General features: G+C 41.7%; 1 protein-coding gene across 6 annotated transcripts in view; it reads left to right on the top strand.

Annotated features, from left to right (window-relative positions):
- Positions 1–1190: 1190 nt before the first annotated feature.
- LOC124861916 (protein Shroom2-like) overlaps positions 1191–18814 on the top strand; it is a 29646-nt gene continuing 12022 nt past the window's right edge. For 2 of the 6 annotated variants that reach the window (XM_047355883.1, XM_047355882.1), the window contains exons 1-3: positions 1192–1359; positions 3983–4218; positions 4918–5066. In XM_047355883.1, coding sequence (XP_047211839.1) covers positions 4024–4218; positions 4918–5066 — 344 coding nt within the window. In that variant the 5' untranslated portion in view covers positions 1192–1359; positions 3983–4023. Of the gene's footprint in view, positions 1360–3919; positions 4219–4917; positions 5067–15810; positions 15997–18814 lie in introns of those variants that run through there. The other 4 variants (XM_047355884.1, XM_047355885.1, XM_047355880.1 and 1 more) reach the window with 3 other exon arrangements.

Genomic DNA, 18814 nt, shown 5'->3' with positions numbered 1-18814 from the left:
ACCATATGTGAAAGAAAACTGTCTGCAATAAGTCCCTACAAAGTCCAGCTGTTGGGAAAATATGGGCTGAAGAAGTTAGAGACTGCCAAAGAACAAACTGTCTGGTCTAAAGAGAAAGCATGGTGGCTCAGGATTCATTGTATGGGGACATTTTTCTACCTATATCAGGCGTGTTTTTCACATCATGGAGGAGTTTAAACACATCAAAACACTCAAAGAACTCACGTTGTTTTATACTAAAGAGGAAGTATCTTTCAAATGGATGTTTCAAAGGGCCAGAACACACAAGTAAGGAGCAGCATCTTGGCTCCAGACAAAATAAGGTTAATGTTCTGGAGAAGGCGGACCAACCGGACCTTATTCCAATAGAAAACTTGTGGGGTTTCATCAAACATGATACATCTGGTAGAATACCAAGAAATGCAGAGAAACTGTAATTTAATCCAATCGTTGAATACCTGCTCAGATGTGAAGCAGTTCTCAGAACCAGTGCTTATAAAACATTAGTTCAGAGTTCAAAGGGCAGTCTTCATGCATTTTCCAATTTATACAGTCAACATATGAGTTCAAACAAAATCGCTGACTGCTGTTTATTTGATCAGCCTAACCTTCCTGTAGATTAACAACAAAATTTTTTTTTTTTTTTCTATTTTGGAGTAGAAGGTGCAGTGTCCTGTCCCCAATGCATTTGCATGTTAAAAAAATTAAATCTAATATAAGAATTATGCGCACATTAAACATATTTTGAACACAGCTGGTTTTTTTTGTTTGTTTGTGCAACATCCTCAGTTGGCCACTTGATGACACTGTTATGGATGACTAACGTATATATGGTGTAAAACATTTAACAATATTTAGCACATTACAAAGATTTGCAGTGCTAATTTCTTAGTAATAAATGTGTATTTTTAATTTAGGTTCATATTGTTTTTGTCTTATATGAAGTAAACCGACAAGGAGAAACCATAAACTGATCAAATGCTGCCAACTAAAGTTATTTAATAGTTTTACACATTTTAGCCCCGACTTCAGGGATGTGACCGCTAGGTGGCGCATTGAGCTGGAGCTGATGGAGCCTGACAGGAGAGGATGACGAGGATGATGATGATTAGAAAGAGGGAGGAGGAGGAGGAGGAGGAGATGATATCAGAGAGTTGTTGTTGTTTTAAGAGAGCCGAAGGTCGTCTCAAAGGTTCTGTGAAGGGCTGAACTGGACCCGAATCCCGCTCAGGACAAGAAATGCGTTTAATTGATGAAAAGTTAACGAACTCAGTGACCGAAGAGCTGCGACGTCATCAGATAAATGAAGTCATTTAATATTTCATTAGAGAGCTTCAGTGCGAGGAGCAGCATGTTACTGTGAGTATGAAGCCGCAAAACAACTGAAAGTGTTTTCTTTTGAGCTTTTTAAATTAATCAAAAAAGAGATGTGACACATTTTGAGAAGTTAATTAATTAATTAATGCTCTGTTCAGGTTATTTTCACTTGTGGATTTCTTTATTTGACTATTTGTCTCCTTTAATTTACTTAAAGCATTGTGGCTGAGACCTAAATTAATTCATTTTATTATTAATTAAACAATTATCACTTTTATTTATTTAGTTCCTTTTGCTCAACCAACAATTATAAAACCAGGATAGACTTTGTCAACAGAAACAGACAAATGTCATCATTGTAATATGTAATATTATTATTTTTGTTTCCAGTCATCTAATTTTTGGTAATAAAATACATCACAGTGGTGATCTACAGTATTCACTTACATTATACTTTTCTACATTTAGTCCTATTACAGCTAGGGCTGAAACTATTAATCGGTTTAATCTTGATAAATTCATTATTAAAATAATTGTCAACTAATTTAGTAATTGAATAATCGTTAAGAGTATACAGACTCTAAAACATAACATTTGATGAAAGAACAACCCACTCAGAGATGTAATTAGACAAAGAATTTACAAAAAATATATAAATTTTTCATTTACGATAAAACCCTTTTTTCTGTAAATATGTTCTATCCAGGACTGCCCAAGTGGCAACGTATAGGCCTCATCTGGTTCAAATTCTGTAAAAAAACCTCCTATGAAGTACCTTTTGCTGTTCGATTTTTAATCGATTGAGAAAATAAACGAAAGATTAATGAATTAGTAAAATAATTGTTAGTTGCAGCCTATGGAATTGGGGGCCCTTTATTAGGGGCCATCCGGTCTCTGTACAAGCGGAGCAGGAGTTTGGTCCGCATTGCCGGCACTTAGTCGGACCTGTTCCCGGTGCATGTTGGACTCCGGCAGGGCTGCCCTTTGTCACCGGTCCTGTTCATAACTTTTATGGACAGTATTTCTAGGCGCAGCCAAGAGCTGGAGGGGGTCTGGTTTGGGGACCAGGGGATTTCGTCTCTTCTTTTTGCAGATGACGTTGTCCTGCTGGCCCCATCTAGCCAAGACCTACAGCATGCGCTGTGGCGGTTCGCAGCCGAGTGTGAAGCGGCTGGGATGAAGATCAGCTCCTCCAAGTCCGAGGCCATGGTTCTCGACTTGTCCTCTTCAGGTTGGAGGGGAGTTCCTGCCTCAAGTGGAGGAGTTCAAGTATCTTGGGGTCTTGTTCACGAGTGAGGGAAGAATGGAGCGGGAGATCGACAGACGGATCGGTGCGGCTGCCACAGTAATGGGGGCGCTGTGCCGGTCCGTTGTGGTGAAGAGAGAGCTGAGCCGAAAAGCAAAGCTCTCAATTTACTGGTCGGTCTACGTTCCTACCCTCACCTATGGCCATGAACGTTGGGTTATGACCGAAAGAACGAGATCCCGGATACAAGCGGCTGAAATGAGCTTCCTCCATAGGCTTGCCGGGCACTCCCTTAGAGATAGGGTGAGGAGGGGCTCGGCCATCCGGGAGGGGCTCGGAGTAGAGCCGCTGCTCCTCCACATTGAGAGGAGCCAGTTGAGGTGGCTTGGTCATCTATACCGGATGACTCCTGGACGCCTTCCTAGGGAGGTGTTCCAGACACGTCCCACCGGGAGGAGGCCCAGGGGACGACCCAGGACACGCTGGAGGGACTATGTCTCTCGGCTGGCCTGGGAACACCTTGGGCTCCCCCTGGAGGAACTGGAAGAGGTGTCTGGAGAGAGGGACGTCTGGGCGTCTCTGCTGAGTCTGCTGCCCTCGCGGCCCGGTCCCGGATAAAGCGGAAGATGACAAGTACGTGTACGAGTAGTCGCAGCCTGAATTACAACCATAAACTTTAATGTGTTTTATTGGGATTTTAGGTGACAGATCAACACAAAGTAGTGTGTAAATTGTGAATTTTAAGGAAAATGACGCATAGTTCAACATTTATACAAGAAAAATCTCAAAGGGAGATTGCATTTCTATTTAACACACCATGAGACTTTAATGGATGGCGAGCATCTATAAACATCAGTTTTCTACTTTGACTAGGCCATTCTAACACATGAATATGCTTTGATATAAACCATCCTATTGCATCTCAGGCTGTATATTTAGGGAGGTTGTTCTGCTGGAAGATGAATCTCCACCCCAGTCTCAAGTCTTCTGCAGTCTCTAACAGATTTTCCTCCCAGTTTGTTCTGGATTTAGCTCCATCCATTTTCCCATCTACTCTGACCAGCTTCCCTGTCCCTACTGAAGTAAGCATCCCACAGCATGGTGCTGCCTCCACCATGTTTCATGGTGTGTTCAGTGTTAGATTTCTCCCCACACCTACAGCATTTTGCATGTAGGTCAAAACATTTTGGTTTCATCTGACCGGAGTACCTTCTCCCACATGTTTGCTGTGTGCCCTACAATGCTTATGGCAAACTGCAAATAGAACCTATTGTGGTTTTCTTCTTGCCAAAGGCCAGATTTGTGGAGTGCACAACTGTAGCATAAAATCCCAGTAAAATACATTGAAGTTTAAAGCTGTGACACGAGAAGATTAAAGTATCATGTTCGAATGTGTTTGTTCTCGTTAAATCTTGTTAGCCTGAACCGACATTGATGGAGTCGGCCGACCCTGAGGCATCATGGATGCCGTACGCTACGCAGACAACCTGAGGCTTTCTGCAGGGAGGATGAAGTGGGACAGGTGGAGACGTGCTGGGATGGACAGGAAGGAGGATGATGAAGAGCTGGTGGAGGTGCTGCTGGAGGGCAGTGCTCCATGGGGCTTCACCCTGAGGGGGGGCACGGAGCATAGAGAGCCTCTCATCATCACAAAGGTACAGGTGACTTATTTAGAAGAATACATTTAAAAGTATAAATTTTTATTCACATATATCTAGTTAACCATTGACAGATATTGCAGAGTTTATTCCTGTGTGTTCACATTAAAAGCCGTATTGAACCATCTTTCTGTCATAGCTGATGCCTTTCTTCTTCCTGAACGGTTCACAGTGAGCAGTACCTCACATTACAGCCGGGGCAGCCTTCAAATATTAATCAGAGCGTCAGGTTGCATCCTCCACAGGTTCTCCTGAAGAAGAAAATGTATGTAGGGGAAAACTCTTCCCAGCTTTGTTGTTTTCTTGTTGATGTTATCTAATCACCTTCTCTTTCATTAACAAACAGTTGCTAGAAATAAAATATTGCGAGTCTAGAAGAATTAAGAGGGAACGTAGCTGCTGATCAAATGTGTTGATGAGCTGATGATCATCAGTGTGGGCACCTCCATGACTGCAGACATTTGGGAAGTTTGCAGCTCTGGAGCACAATGCCAAGGAAAGACATCAGCAAATGAAAACTACTGCTGGGGAGGGTTAGAAGGACATTCCCAGATAATTTGGAGTTTATCATTCTGCACAGATAAAACAGTGGAAAACATTTAAAACAGCTGCCAATGCTCACAGGAGTGGGCCATCTGAACTGTTCCTGGCTGCCTGGGTTCAGGTTAACGTTTCTACCACAGTCTTTACATGCAGGTGGAGCAGGGCAGCATGGCGGCTACTGGCCGACTCCGGGCCGGCGATGAGATGGTGAGCGTGAATGCCACTCCCCTCAGCGGCTCCCGGCAGGAGGCCATCTGTCTGGTGAAGGGATCCCAGAAGACCCTGACCCTGGTGGTCCGGAGGTACCAAAGCAGAACATTGCTTGTTTTTATCTCTGTACACCCGAGCAGACATATGAAACCAATTTTCTGTCTTTTTTTGACACTTTTCCTGGCCAGTGTGACGTTCGTTTGCTTTCCTCGTGTGAAGAGAAATACCTGTTTTAGATGAGCTACCTCTGAGTCATCAAAGAGTCAGAGGTCAAAGGCTGAGTGCTCTGAAAATAGATTAGCGCAAGTCAAACAACTCTGAATAGAAAGGAGTTGCACAAGAAAATGTAGAAATAAGTTTGATCTTTAACATCTATAAATGTTTTCTGCTCCAAATGAAAACTAGGAGGACCAGCTGAAGCAGAATGGGCCTGACTGGGTTTCATATGGGCCTCTTGCTGCCTGTTTGCGCCTGGTGCTTCAACAAAAGCCTGTATGGTGGAGGCAGTTGAGCAGAAGCCAGCAGCGTTATTTCAGAGCCCAGATAACAACTCGTAAATTAGTCTCAGTCAGACCATCCTCAGCCTCCTGAGGAAAACTGAATGATTGACTTTTCAGCCCAGTTTGACTTTCAGGTCACAAAACAAAACCCAAACTCTGAACTTAAAAGCTACAAGTACAGATCCTAATTTTTTTAAAACTGCATATATGCACAATTTTCCTATGTGTTTCCATTTTAGTTACAAAACAGGCAAAGTTTAAAATGTTAAACACATTTTGAGGCCAAAAATAACTTATTCCTGAGTATGGAAAATCTGTTTCTAAGAGTCTAACAAAGTCTAGCAAATACAACAAAGAAGCAAAGACAAAGTAAGAAAGCAGCCATTGAGGATGTGAGGTAGTGTAGAGAACGTGGTTAGGAAGGTGGTAGGCAGACCATTTTGGTTTCTTCTTGGTCCGTTTTATTAACTCAAGTTTCAAACTTCAACCTGATTGCCAGCATTTTACTGCTTTTATAGAAAACTAAAAACACACCTGAAACTCATCAGACAAACAGAAAAAAAACTGGAATAGGATTATTATTCTAATTTAAAAGCACTTCTACACAAATGAATGGTTTACCAAAAAAAAAAAAAAACAACACAATCTGGAAAATAAATAATACTATCCCAAAAAAGAGAAAACCCTTCATTTGGTTCTGCTCAGTGATGCAATCAGTGGCATCATGGGCTACTCAAACAGGAAGTGCTGGTCTGGCCCCTCCCATACACCTGTCCTGGATGATAGATCAGAACAAAGGGATAAACTATGGTGAGTTTATACAAAGAAACATTATCACAAACAATTTACCAGAAATGTACATTTAACAGAAGGGAAATTCATAAAACTAACAGTGGTTCAATAGTGGTTACTATCAACATATGCTTAGATTACATCTAAGCATACTTAGAGAAGAAACGCAGTGACACACCTCAAACATCTTCGCAGGTAGTCAAGTTATATCTACAAAGTTCAACATATTTTATTTAGGTTTATGTCGGGTCTGCAACCTGCGTTTCTGGAGCCACAAGCGTGTCTTTGGACCTTCCACCATGGCTCTCAATAACTTTGGCTAAAAATGACCCAACTAATGTTTTAAATATAGATATAATTACAAATGCAGGTTTTAGCAGTTTTATATTGAACATTTGCATTGAATTTCACCAACAGAATGAAAATAAAAGTATCATTAATCTTCTTTTAGATTTATTTTTCTTATGTTCAGGTTGGAAACTATGTGCATAATTTTTAAAGAATTTTCCACGAATGTCAGCATCCCATAGAAGAATGTATCCATTTGCCAAAGTTTTTGTTTTTCTTTATTTTGAAACCTAAAAATAGAAATAAAATGGTGATTCTTTAAAAATAGCAGAATTTCTATAGTAGATCATTATTAAAATCTTTAAGTTGTCTTTTTTTAAATGAGTTTTATTTAGCTGGACTGAGGCCATAAATGGCACTTTGGATTGTAAAGATTGCACACCCAAAAGGCTCATGGTAACACTGGAGGAGCTGCAGAGATCCACAGCTCAGGTGTGAGAATCTGTCGATAGAACAGATGTGGCAAGAAGACAGCCATTGATGAAAGAAACCATAAGAATCTTTTTTGCAGCTTGTCACAAGCCCTGTAGGAGACACAACAAACATGTAGAAGAAGGAGCTCTGATCAGAGGAGACCAAAATTGAACGTTCTGGTCTGCATGGAAAACCTCTGTGTGGCAGAAAACTAACACTGCAAATCACCCTGAACACCCAGAGTGAAACATGGTGGTGGCAGTATCATGGTTAAGTGATGCTTACCTTCAATAGGGACAGGGAAGCTAATCAGAGTTGATGGAAGATGAATGGTTCAGATCAAATGTATTAGAATGGTCTAGTCAAAGTCCAGACCTATATCCATCTGAATATCTGTGGGAAGACTTGAAAACTGATGTTCAGAGATCTTCTCCATCCAATCTGAAACTATTTTCAAGAATAATGAGTAAATGTTTTACTCTAGATGTGCAAAGGTAGTAGATACATCCCCCCAACTGCTTTAAAGCTTTGATTGCAGAGAAAGATGCTTCTCTGCATTGACACAGGGGGATAAATACAAATGCATGTTACACTTTTCAGATTTGTAAAGAAAATAAAATGCTGCATTTTTCCTCTACTTTACAATTTACGCCCTAGTTGTTGGCCTGTTATTCAAAACCCCAATAAAATACATAGACGTTTGTTGGTGCAACTTGACAAAATGTTGACAGAAAGTTAAAACAGTTTGCAAGCCAACGTGTGGAAATCTGCAGCCTGGGTTTTTCTGATATGAGTGGACCTTATGTGAACCTCCCAAACCTGAAAATTTAAAACTACCATAATTTTTCCCATTTTTCTGTCTAATTCTTGCAGTCAAACCTCATTTGTTGCTCACTAGCCGACTGATGCTCATTCTCAATTTCTGCAGCTCAGTTTGGCTTTAAAGTCTCCGTTATCCCACAGGCTTTTCGATAAGAATAACCTCTTTAACTGCTGCCTAAAACCTTTTTCACGACATGTCCCTCAGCTGTCCCTTCCAGGCAGAGTTAGACACACGGATCCCCACCAGCAAATGGCAACAGAGTCTTACAGCCTGAATCCAATTACAGGTTGTAAAGCCACAGGCGTGAGCTCAGCTCTGCAGAGTAGGCTGAGTCAACAGGGAAAGGTGGTCCTGCTGGTGTGTTTCAGCAACCTGTTGATATGGAAACAGTTAATCTGGGGATGGTAAGAGAGCAAACAATGGGTTTGAAATAAGAGCAGAAATGTTCAGAGCAGATCTGAGAGGTCGTTGGGTTTCTGTCGGAGCTCCCTCTGTGCTGGGGGCCACCCCTGTTCCAGCAGGAATGGTACAGCCCATGTTGCCTAGGTGAGTTGACACTGCTTAGTGGGATAGGCCATATCAGCAGAGAGAACATTGTTTTCAAGGGGCTTTGGCTCAAAGTGGGCGCTCCTGTCGGTTTGTCTCCTCTCTCTGGACATACTTGCTCAAAGAAGATAAGGAGAAGAATCTTGCTCCCAGGTACTTCCTCTTTTTCTCTATCTTCAGCCCTTTTGTGTTTCATCTCTGATGGAATCAGTTGGTTTCCTGAGAAGTTGGATTAGATACATGAGCTCTGAACTGGATTTACATAGCTGTAAATCCAGTTCAAACTGTGTGAGCAAAATTATATTTGTGGGCATAAAGATGAAACGGTGCAAAAAATAGAAGAAATCAGATTTAAATGGTTTGATTTAAATATGTCAGTGTTTCTTGAAGCCTCGTAGAGGATAGTGTGTTGATTTACAGGGTGAATTAATGTTTGAACCTGTTGCGCAGTAACTAACAGGCAGAAACAGCTGATCTTCAATGCTTTGTTTGAATTCTGGCTTTGCAGCAGTTCAAAAGAACTGTCTCTGCTTTTCTAACAAATAAAAATAACTTTTATGATCTTTCTCAACCAGATAAAAACAGTCTAAACTAAAGATGAAATGATTACTGGTTTTAATGAATGCCACAATAACATTTCCTAAAGTCGGTAATACCATTTTAAAATATAAAGGACCATCAACATGACAGCTTATAAGCCTGATATTAAAAAGCCCAAGTGTTTAATATTAGTCAAACAGGGATATGTCAACCACACAAAGTGCATTAAGTTTTAAATGTAGCCATAATGTGCATTTTACAACTGCACAAAAAAAGCTCCTTTAAGATTCATTTTGGGTTTCATTTCATTCAGAAGAAAATACCTTGAGGAGTCTTCTGCCACTAGCTGCCTATCAGGATTTATTGCTAATAAAAATTTAGATCTTATAGGAGAGCACAGGAAGACCAGGATGAGGAACACTGGGAAAAAAACAGGCCTAGAAATGGAGCACTGGGAAGAGTAATAGGGAGATCCAGCAGAGAACAAAGAGAACCAGAGAGCTTATTTACTGAGGGATGTGTGGAAAATGACATGGGTAGCCAGTGTGTAAATCAGGAAATAATGTAGAGCAGCTGAGGCAGAAGGTAAGCAGAGAGACTGAGGGAAGGAGATTAATGCTTCTTTTCCATTCACGGTTACAGTAACACACAGCTGTACTACGCACTAAACCTGTTCTGTTTCTATTACTGATGGCTGGAGCCATGGCTTGAAGCCCCACCTCCAGCTGTCGACATTATGTGCTCTGCCACTATTAACATCTCCTGTCATATGATCTAGTATGAACCTACCAAACATGAGATAAGTCAAACATGCAAAGTAAAATAAACTCTCCCCGCTTTCTGTATGACCGGCTCTGACCATTATGAGCTTTTGGCAAACACTTCCTTATGCCACTGACATACGGCTGACCAAATTCATAGCCCCTACAGAACCTGCTGACCAGCAGCCGGTAATAAAAACAGTTGCAAAATGGGTTAAGTGGAGTGGAACCACAAGGACCTGCACCACAAGGAAACACTAAACCAATGGAAAAAGACTAATACTAGCCTAAGGGAATACACAGGGAACAGAACACAAGAAATAAATAAGAAACTAACTCTAAACGAAAGAGCTAATATGGTAAGACCTTACTGACAGTAATTAATGAACACAAAGAAATATGACAAGACAATAAGGAAAATAATAAACAACAGCTAGATGGAGAAAGCACTGACAAAAGAAAACCAAAACCCCGAAATACCTAAGTTCATAACAAATACAGTTTCACCCAAGGTGTGTGACAAGTTTCTACTTTGTTAGGAACACCAGATGAACTGAGACAGAAATTCCTGCAAACCTTCACAATAAGAGCCTTAACACTACATATTCTGGTCCTGTTGAATTGGACTTCCACTGCACTGGATGCCCACACTTGTCTATTTTTAGTAGTTAAGGTGCGTGGTTAAGGACAAGAAATGACTTAAATGACTGGGTGATGAAGAGCCTTCTACAGGACTGTGGGCCCTGATTGGACCATGTTGGGGAGGATGCTATGCTTTTTATTTGCAATAGAAACCTTTTTTTTCAGGGAGCATCCAATAACATGATCACTACAAAGAGCTGAAGGGATGCACTAGTCTGCCTACTTCACTGAAAAGAAACCCAGAGTTGTTCTTGTTCTCCCCGTTCAGCAACGTTTAACTGTGAAGTGACAATGTGAAGTGTTTTCTAATGAGATCAACCAACCAATCAGTCAAACTTTATTTATAGAGCACTTTTCATGCATCCAGGTGTAACACAAGGTGCATTATAGAGGACAACATAATAAACTATTTCCAAATTAAGCAGGAATCTTCTAAATGTGTTTTTGTTCAATTACTCTGTTGTCACAAATAGGTTTTATATCTAAATGAAGTTATGTTGCTGTTGGATCCAGACATGGCCTCTGCTGGTACGGAGGATTATCTCCTGATGTGCATTAGTCTCAATATGCTTCATGCTTGCACCCTATCAAAGATTTTACCCTGCATGTCCAGCTTGAACACTTGTTGTTGTTGCTGATACGTGCAGCGGCGCAGCGATAAGCCCAGCTGTGATGACGTTGGCACTTTCATTGTGTGGTTGTGTTTGCAGCAGAGCGGCCGGGAGATCGGCCCCACAAGCTGCACCTGCTGCTGATGGCTGTGAATCAGCAGGATGTTCCACCTGATAGGAGCTGGAGAGGAAAAAAGCAGCAGATTAACTGTTCTTGGGGTGGTAAAGGGGGGGCTATTCCAGTAAAAAAAAAAAAAGAATATATATATATACACTGCTCAAAAAAGTAAAGGGAACACTCAAATAACACATCCTAGATCTGAATGAATGAAATATTCTCATTGAATACTTTGTTTTGTACAAAGTTGAATGTGCTGACAACAAAATCACACAAAAATCATCAATAGAAATCTAATTTATTAACCAATGGCCTGGATTTGGAGTCACACACAAAATTAAAGTGGAAAAACACACTACAGGCTGATCCAACTTTGATGTAATGTCCTTAAAACAAGTCAAAACGAGGCTCAGTATTGTGTGTGGCCTCCACGTACCTGTATGACCTCCCTACAACGCTGGGGCATGCTCCTGATGAGACGGTGGATGGTCTCCTGAGGGATCTCCTCCCAGACCTGGACTAAAGCATCCGCCAACTCCTGGACAGTCTGTGGTGCAACGTGACGTTGGTGGATGGAGCGAGACATGATGTCCCAGATGTGCTCAATCGGATTCAGGTCTGGGGAACGGGCGGGCCAGTCCATAGCTTCAATGTCTTCATCTTGCAGGAACTGCTGACACACTCCAGCCACATGAGGTCTAGCATTGTCCTGCATGAGGAGGAACCCAGGACCAACCGCACCAGCATATGGTCTCACAAGGGGTCTAAGGATCTCATCTCAGTACCTAATGGCAGTCAGGCTACCTCTGGTGAGCACATGGAGGGCTGTGTGGCCCTCCAAAGAAATGCCACCCCACACCATTACTGACCCACTGCCAAACCGGTCATGCTGAAGGATGTTGCAGGCAGCAGATCGCTCTCCACGGTGTCTCCAGACTCTGTCACGTCTGTCACATGTGCTCAGTGTGAACCTGCTTTCATCTGTGAAGAGCACAGGGGGCCAATGGTGAATTTGCCAATTCTGGTGTTCTCTGGCAAATGCGAAGCGTCCTGCACGGTGTTGGGCTGTGAGCACAACCCCCATTTGTGGACGTCGGGCCCTCATACCATCCTCATGGAGTCGGTTTCTAACCACAGCTCGCATTGATGTGCCATCCTGGATGAGCTGCACTACCTGAGCCACTAGTGTGGGTTGTAGAGTCCGTCTCATGCTACCACGAGTGTGAAAGCACCACCAACATTCAAAAGTGACCAAAACATCAGCCAGAAAGCATAGGTACTGAGAAGTGGTCTGTGGTCCCCACCTGCAGAACCACTCCTTTATTGAGTGTTTCTTGCTAATCGCCAAAGATTTCCCCCTGTTGTCTTTTCCATTTGAACAACAACATGTGAAATTGATTGTCAATCAGTGTTGCTTCCGAAGTGGACAGTTTGATTTCACAGAAGTTTGATTTACTTGAAGTTATATTGTGTTCCCTTTATTTTTTGAGCAGTGTATATAAATAAAATACAGGTTTCCTTTATTATGAACTATATCGGAGAGCCACACCTTAAAATACAGGTCCTTCTCAAAATATTAGCATATTGTGATAAAGTTCATTATTTTCCATAATGTCATGATGAAAATTTAACATTCATATATTTTAGATTCATTGCACACTAACTGAAATATTTCAGGTCTTTTATTGTCTTAATACGGATGATTTTGGCATACAGCTCATGAAAACCCAAAATTCCTATCTCACAAAATTAGCATATTTCATCCGACCAATAAAAGAAAAGTGTTTTTAATACAAAAAACGTCAACCTTCAAATAATCATGTACAGTTATGCACTCAATACTTGGTCGGGAATCCTTTGGCAGAAATGACTGCTTCAATGCGGCGTGGCATGGAGACAATCAGCCTGTGGCACTGCTGAGGTCTTATGGAGGCCCAGGATGCTTCAATAGCGGCCTTTAGCTCATCCAGAGTGTTGGGTCTTGAGTCTCTCAACGTTCTCTTCACAATATCCCACAGATTCTCTATGGGGTTCAGGTCAGGAGAGTTGGCAGGCCAATTGAGCACAGTGATACCATGGTCAGTAAACCATTTACCAGTGGTTTTGGCACTGTGAGCAGGTGCCAGGTCGTGCTGAAAAATGAAATCTTCATCTCCATAAAGCTTTTCAGCAGGTGGAAGCATGAAGTGCTCCAAAATCTCCTGATAGCTAGCTGCATTGACCCTGCCCTTGATAAAACACAGTGGACCAACACCAGGAGCTGACACGGCACCCCAGACCATCACTGACTGTGGGTACTTGACACTGGACTTCTGGCATTTTGGCATTTCCTTCTCCCCAGTCTTCCTCCAGACTCTGGCACCTTGATTTCCGAATGACATGCAGAATTTGCTTTCATCCGAAAAAAGTACTTTGGACCACTGAGCAACAGTCCAGTGCTGCTTCTCTGTAGCCCAGGTCAGGCGCTTCTGCCGCTGTTTCTGGTTCAAAAGTGGCTTGACCTGGGGAATGCGGCACCTGTAGCCCATTTCCTGTACACGCCTGTGCACGGTGGCTCTGGATGTTTCTACTCCAGACTCAGTCCACTGCTTCCGCAGGTCCCCCAAGGTCTGGAATCGGCCCTTCTCCACAATCGTCCTCAGGGTCCGGTCACCTCTTCTCGTTGTGCAGCGTTTTCTGCCACACTTTTTCCTTCCCACAGACTTCCCACTGAGGTGCCTTGATACAGCACTCTGGGAACAGCCTATTCGTTCAGAAATTTCTTTCTGTGTCTTACCCTCTTGCTTGAGGGTGTCAATAGTGGCCTTCTGGACAGCAGTCAGGTCGGCAGTCTTACCCATGATTGGGGTTTTGAGTGATGAACCAGGCTGGGAGTTTTAAGGCCTCAGGAATCTTTTGCAGATGTTTAGAGTTAACTCGTTGATTCAGATGATTAGGTTCATAGCTCGTTTAGAGACCCTTTTAATGATATGCTAATTTTGTGAGATAGGAATTTTGGGTTTTCATGAGCTGTATGCCAAAATTATCCATATTAAGACAATAAAAGACCTGAAATATTTCAGTTAGTGTGCAATGAATCTAAAATATATGAATGTTAAATTTTCATCATTACATTATGGAAAATAATGAACTTTATCACAATATGCTAATATTTTGAGAAGGACCTGTATATGGTTGCTGTGGAGACTTGGTGACCCTAAGATGCTGCTCTTTGTAGCTTTTCTCCATCAGTGAGCTTTAGATCTTTACCTCCTTACTTTGCTGCTCCCTGAAAACAAAAACTAACAGTTCCAGTTGTTATAAACCGTTCAGGAATGCCTTTGTCTTTTGCAATAAACCTTAGCATGTATTGCAGGCCACAAATCAAATAGAAAAATAAATAATTATATGTATTTAAATTCACATTTGGCACACCTTTGGATGGATTCTCAAGCCTGATTGGTTGTAGCCGACATACTGAGACTCAGCGACAGAAAAGAAGCAGAAGAGTCAGTATTTGGGTTTACTATAAATTATAGTGTGATTGTAGGATTCAACAATAAAATCGCTATGGGAGGCAAAGATATAAAGATTGTTTTACTGTTTTGTCACAATCCCAGTTGTATCATAAACGTCCTTACATAAAAGCATTAAGAGATTAAAAGCATTAAGAGATTCTGAACAAAACCTCTGAACAGATTTAATGACTGTGCAGTTTTGCGTCTAAACCTTCATGATCGGATAGGATCAGATGTCATGGGACTACCCAAAACATCATGACATCATGCTACAGACCCATGACTATCTGGAGGGGAGCATCGGTCCCTCCTGGCCTGGAAACACCTTCTGATCCCTCTGAGTAAGCAGAGGAGTCTGTGAGTTTCATGGAGAAGGATGTCTGGGTTCTGAAAGGCTCTGAAACGGATCCTGGACATTCTGATACCTTTCTCGGCTCCCCTGACTATCCTGTGCAGGGCCCTCTTGTCTGCATATTGCAGGTGGAGGACCCCGCTGACGTGATGTACGTCAAACCCCCACTCTGTAAAACATTGTGCAATAAAATCCACACACAATTCGAATACAATCATTCCCAATTAAACTGATTGCTTATTGCAGTTTGTTTAAAATATAGTTGCTTCACTTAAAACAATGAAACATCAGCCTTGTAATGAGCAACTGTATGAGCAATATGAGCCGTCATCTCCCTTCAGACACACATGATTTGTGTTTTAAACATGCAGAGCTCTCCTCCCTTCAGTCCTGCAAACACCATCTCCTCCCCCTCAGTCTGACATTGGCTGGTATCTCTTAAAAAAACACACATTCCTCTGTGTGTTGTCTCTCCGGACAAGGACACTGAGGTAGATGTTCAACAAAACTATATAGAAAAAAAAAAAAGAGAGAGGAATGTGACCCAAAAGAAGCTGATAACAGGAGGAACCCACAGTGGAATCACTTCACTTCTGCAGCATATTGGTGGTTTGTGTACATCTCAAAATACATTTAAAGTCAAATGAATACCAACAAATAGACACAACATTTAACTCACTAGCTCCACATTCTGCAAACTCATAAATTTCCTCACACAGAACCTTGTTTAGGTTGAATAACTTCTCTAGCAGCCTCACAGCCACTTCCTGCACAAACACTAGATTACAGCAAGGACGCCGCACACGACAATAACACCCCCCACCCCCTCCACCTCTCAAATCCCTCTCTTATAATCCCCAAAATAAATCTCCAGCACAGAGAGTTTGTGTGAGGAAGAGGAGGGAGGAAGGCTTCTGGCCGTCAGTCAGGGAGTGGTCAGATTCCTCGGAGCGCTACCAGAGACGGTAAAGTGTTAAAGTGGTTTTCTGTAACCTGCTGCAGTGGTTCTGGAGGAGTCAGGGAGAAGTGAAGTGGGGAGGGGAGAGCTCAACAGCTTGGATTGTGTTTCTGGTTGTCGGTAAGTTTGACTATGTCACTTTAATCCGTTTTATTAGGAGATTTCTGTAGCTTTCTAAAACCAGCTGTCGTTTTAGTTAACAGTTATGTTCTCCAAAGTTATAGCTTGTCTTATTTTTACTAGTTTTAACTGAGCCATGTTGATCTCTAACTAATTTCCATTTGTGCTGAAAGAAAATCTGATCTGACTCATCCAATAACCAACATTTGCTGAGTCCCATCTTGATATTCATTAAATTAAAGCTTTGTATTAGCAGTAAAACACCTACAGTTTCACCAGTAGTACATGGTCTACATTAGTAGTGTTACTGTTCCCCAGTTGACCCTGGAGACCTGTCGGTATGACCTTGCTGCTCCAAAATAGGGTTAACATGTTAGGGAAGCTTCTATTATGCACCTGCTGACAGTGTATTGATCTGGAGCACAGTTAACCTCTTCAGCATTTTGAACTTTTGCTGTTTTGGTTGTTTCATAAGTGATATTTTTGGGGTAGGATTAAAAAAAAGATGGAACCAACTGGCAGGGGATGTTTCCTACCAACCATGTGTCATTTCATACCAGCCTTGGGGACATTTTAGCAAAGAGCGAAACTGGCCTGGAGCTACACTTTGTCAGGCTTTCTGGATGTTAGCATAGTTGCTAGACCAGCATTAGCATGCTGTTTTGATATGTGTGCGAACAAAGACAGATATAGTTTGCAATTTGCTTTGAACATCATCAAGGTTTAAAGAGCGATGTTTCAGCTGCACTCAACACAGTTCTCCTGTGGCATCTTGGGATGTCTGAGCCGCATAACAGACAGACGGAAAGCTGCAGCAGCCAGTGCAGTCGTTCTTCCACTGTGTAAAAAGTGAAAAACACTTTGGCTTGTTAGGGAAAACCCAGAAAATGTGAAATGATTTGCGACTCATAAATTTCCACACAGTACAACAACTAGTATTGCAGGCTAAGTCAGGGACTCCAGTATTAATTATTTGAAATGTCTTAACCCTCACTCTGAACCAGTATTTGTGATCGGATCATAATGTCCCTAGTGAAAATGTCAGGGATTTCCATAGAAAAATCATATTAAGATGCACATTGCAAAAAATACAGCCGCACCCGTAACCTATTTAGACCATGATTGAAACAGAAACCTTTTTAAACCCGTTCCTGATGCTTAAAGTCCGTTTAGCAAGATGTCTAAGAAAATAATTAAGGGATCTGGGATTTCTTTAGCTGTATAGAGCATAGAGTAATGGAGCTTCACCTTTCCCATGCCTACAACAAAAGACAACTCGGCTTGTTGGAAATATTTCCAGTTGCAAACGGTGGACTAAAGGAGCACCACACATTGCTCCTTATTCAGGTAAAGATGTTTTAAAACAGCATGTCTGTTAGGCAGCTGATTACAAGCTCTACCCCGGCAGATAGCCTGAATTATAAACCAGCTAATGTCAGAATGGCAAAAACGGATTATATCATAAGCAATAAGGCCTTGAAAAGTACTACTAAATTTAACAGGTGTTTATGCTATATTTTCACTCACTCACTTTGACCTATGTGTCAAAATAACAGTAAATGAGATGATCAACATGATATGATGTGTTTTGCAGCATGAGGAATTTTATTAGATCATGTTGTACGTTTTAGGGTCAAACCTTTAGGTCATCATTCTGTGAGAAGCTCAGTCTCTACCTGCATGTGTTTGCTGGTCTGTTTAATGTGAAATGTCATGGAACCACAGCATTACTTGGAGACGGTGATTGTGTTGATAGCAAAGCAGCTTCAGCTTCTCCTTCCTGCTCAGTATTCCCATATTTCTCATCACCTCACCTTCTTGTTATCTGCGTACGTCCAGAAGCAAAAAACACTTGAGAGAAAATGTGTTGAGTCCAGCTAATAATTTTAGAAATTTAAAGAATAGTTTTGGCGTTCTTTGACCTGTTTCTGAGTTTTTAGCTCTCTGGCTCATAGAAGGGGTAAACTAGGACGTCTGTGTTTCAGTGTGATGCGGAGATCTTTTCTATAATGAACATGATCCGGATTGGATTTCCTGGGAGCAAACGGTGGCTTCTCCTCCCTCCTGTAGGAGATCTATAACAGAGCAGCTGTATCCCAGCAAAACAGACCTTCTGCTCTTCAGAGAAAAGAAACATTTGCATTTTCATTGTGGGGGAGCTTGTTTGGAGGCAGCACAGCTCTCACTTTTATGTTTCGCATTGAGCAGAGGGGGATGGGGGCATGTAAGCAACACTTTGTGATAAAATACTCATATGGACCTAATGAAAGATGCATTATGCAGTATTTTTTGAGGTTTTCAGGTTTTAAGTTCTGTGAAAAAGCTGAGGAGTCAATCAGAAACCTGATAACTTTGACTAGAAATCAGTTCAATGATTAAACAGATTTCTGTAGTTGTGTGTCTGTTTTTCTCCTTCCAGAGGTATTTTTACAACAAACCAGCGACAACAGAGAAACCAGAGCTGCCTTAAATATTGTTAGAAAGTTGGACACTGTCCTTAATGCCTTGAAGTGACTGAAACACTCTCAGTCTACTGGGAGATGGCCAGTATAGATGTCACACTACAAGTGGGAGTATGGCAGTGAGGGAAAGCACCTCCCTGCATTCCTGTGCTGAAGGAATGCAGTGTGCCTTTTGGTTGCCTGGTTTAAGTTGAAACCAGGTCAGGTAAGCCTTCATCCGGCTGAGATATTTCACCTCTGGGTTATGTGAACTTTGGAAGCTAAACTTTTAATATTCTCTTGAAGAACACAATATCTTTAATCTGAGTTTTTGAGACATTACACGAGATGTTGGATTGTCAGAAGGAGGTGGAGGC

This window comes from Girardinichthys multiradiatus, chromosome 24, assembly GCF_021462225.1.
Source record: "Girardinichthys multiradiatus isolate DD_20200921_A chromosome 24, DD_fGirMul_XY1, whole genome shotgun sequence".
Taxonomy (NCBI): Eukaryota; Metazoa; Chordata; class Actinopteri; order Cyprinodontiformes; family Goodeidae; genus Girardinichthys; species Girardinichthys multiradiatus.
Note: the sequence above shows the minus strand (reverse complement) of the source record. Positions and strands in the feature narration are given on the sequence as shown.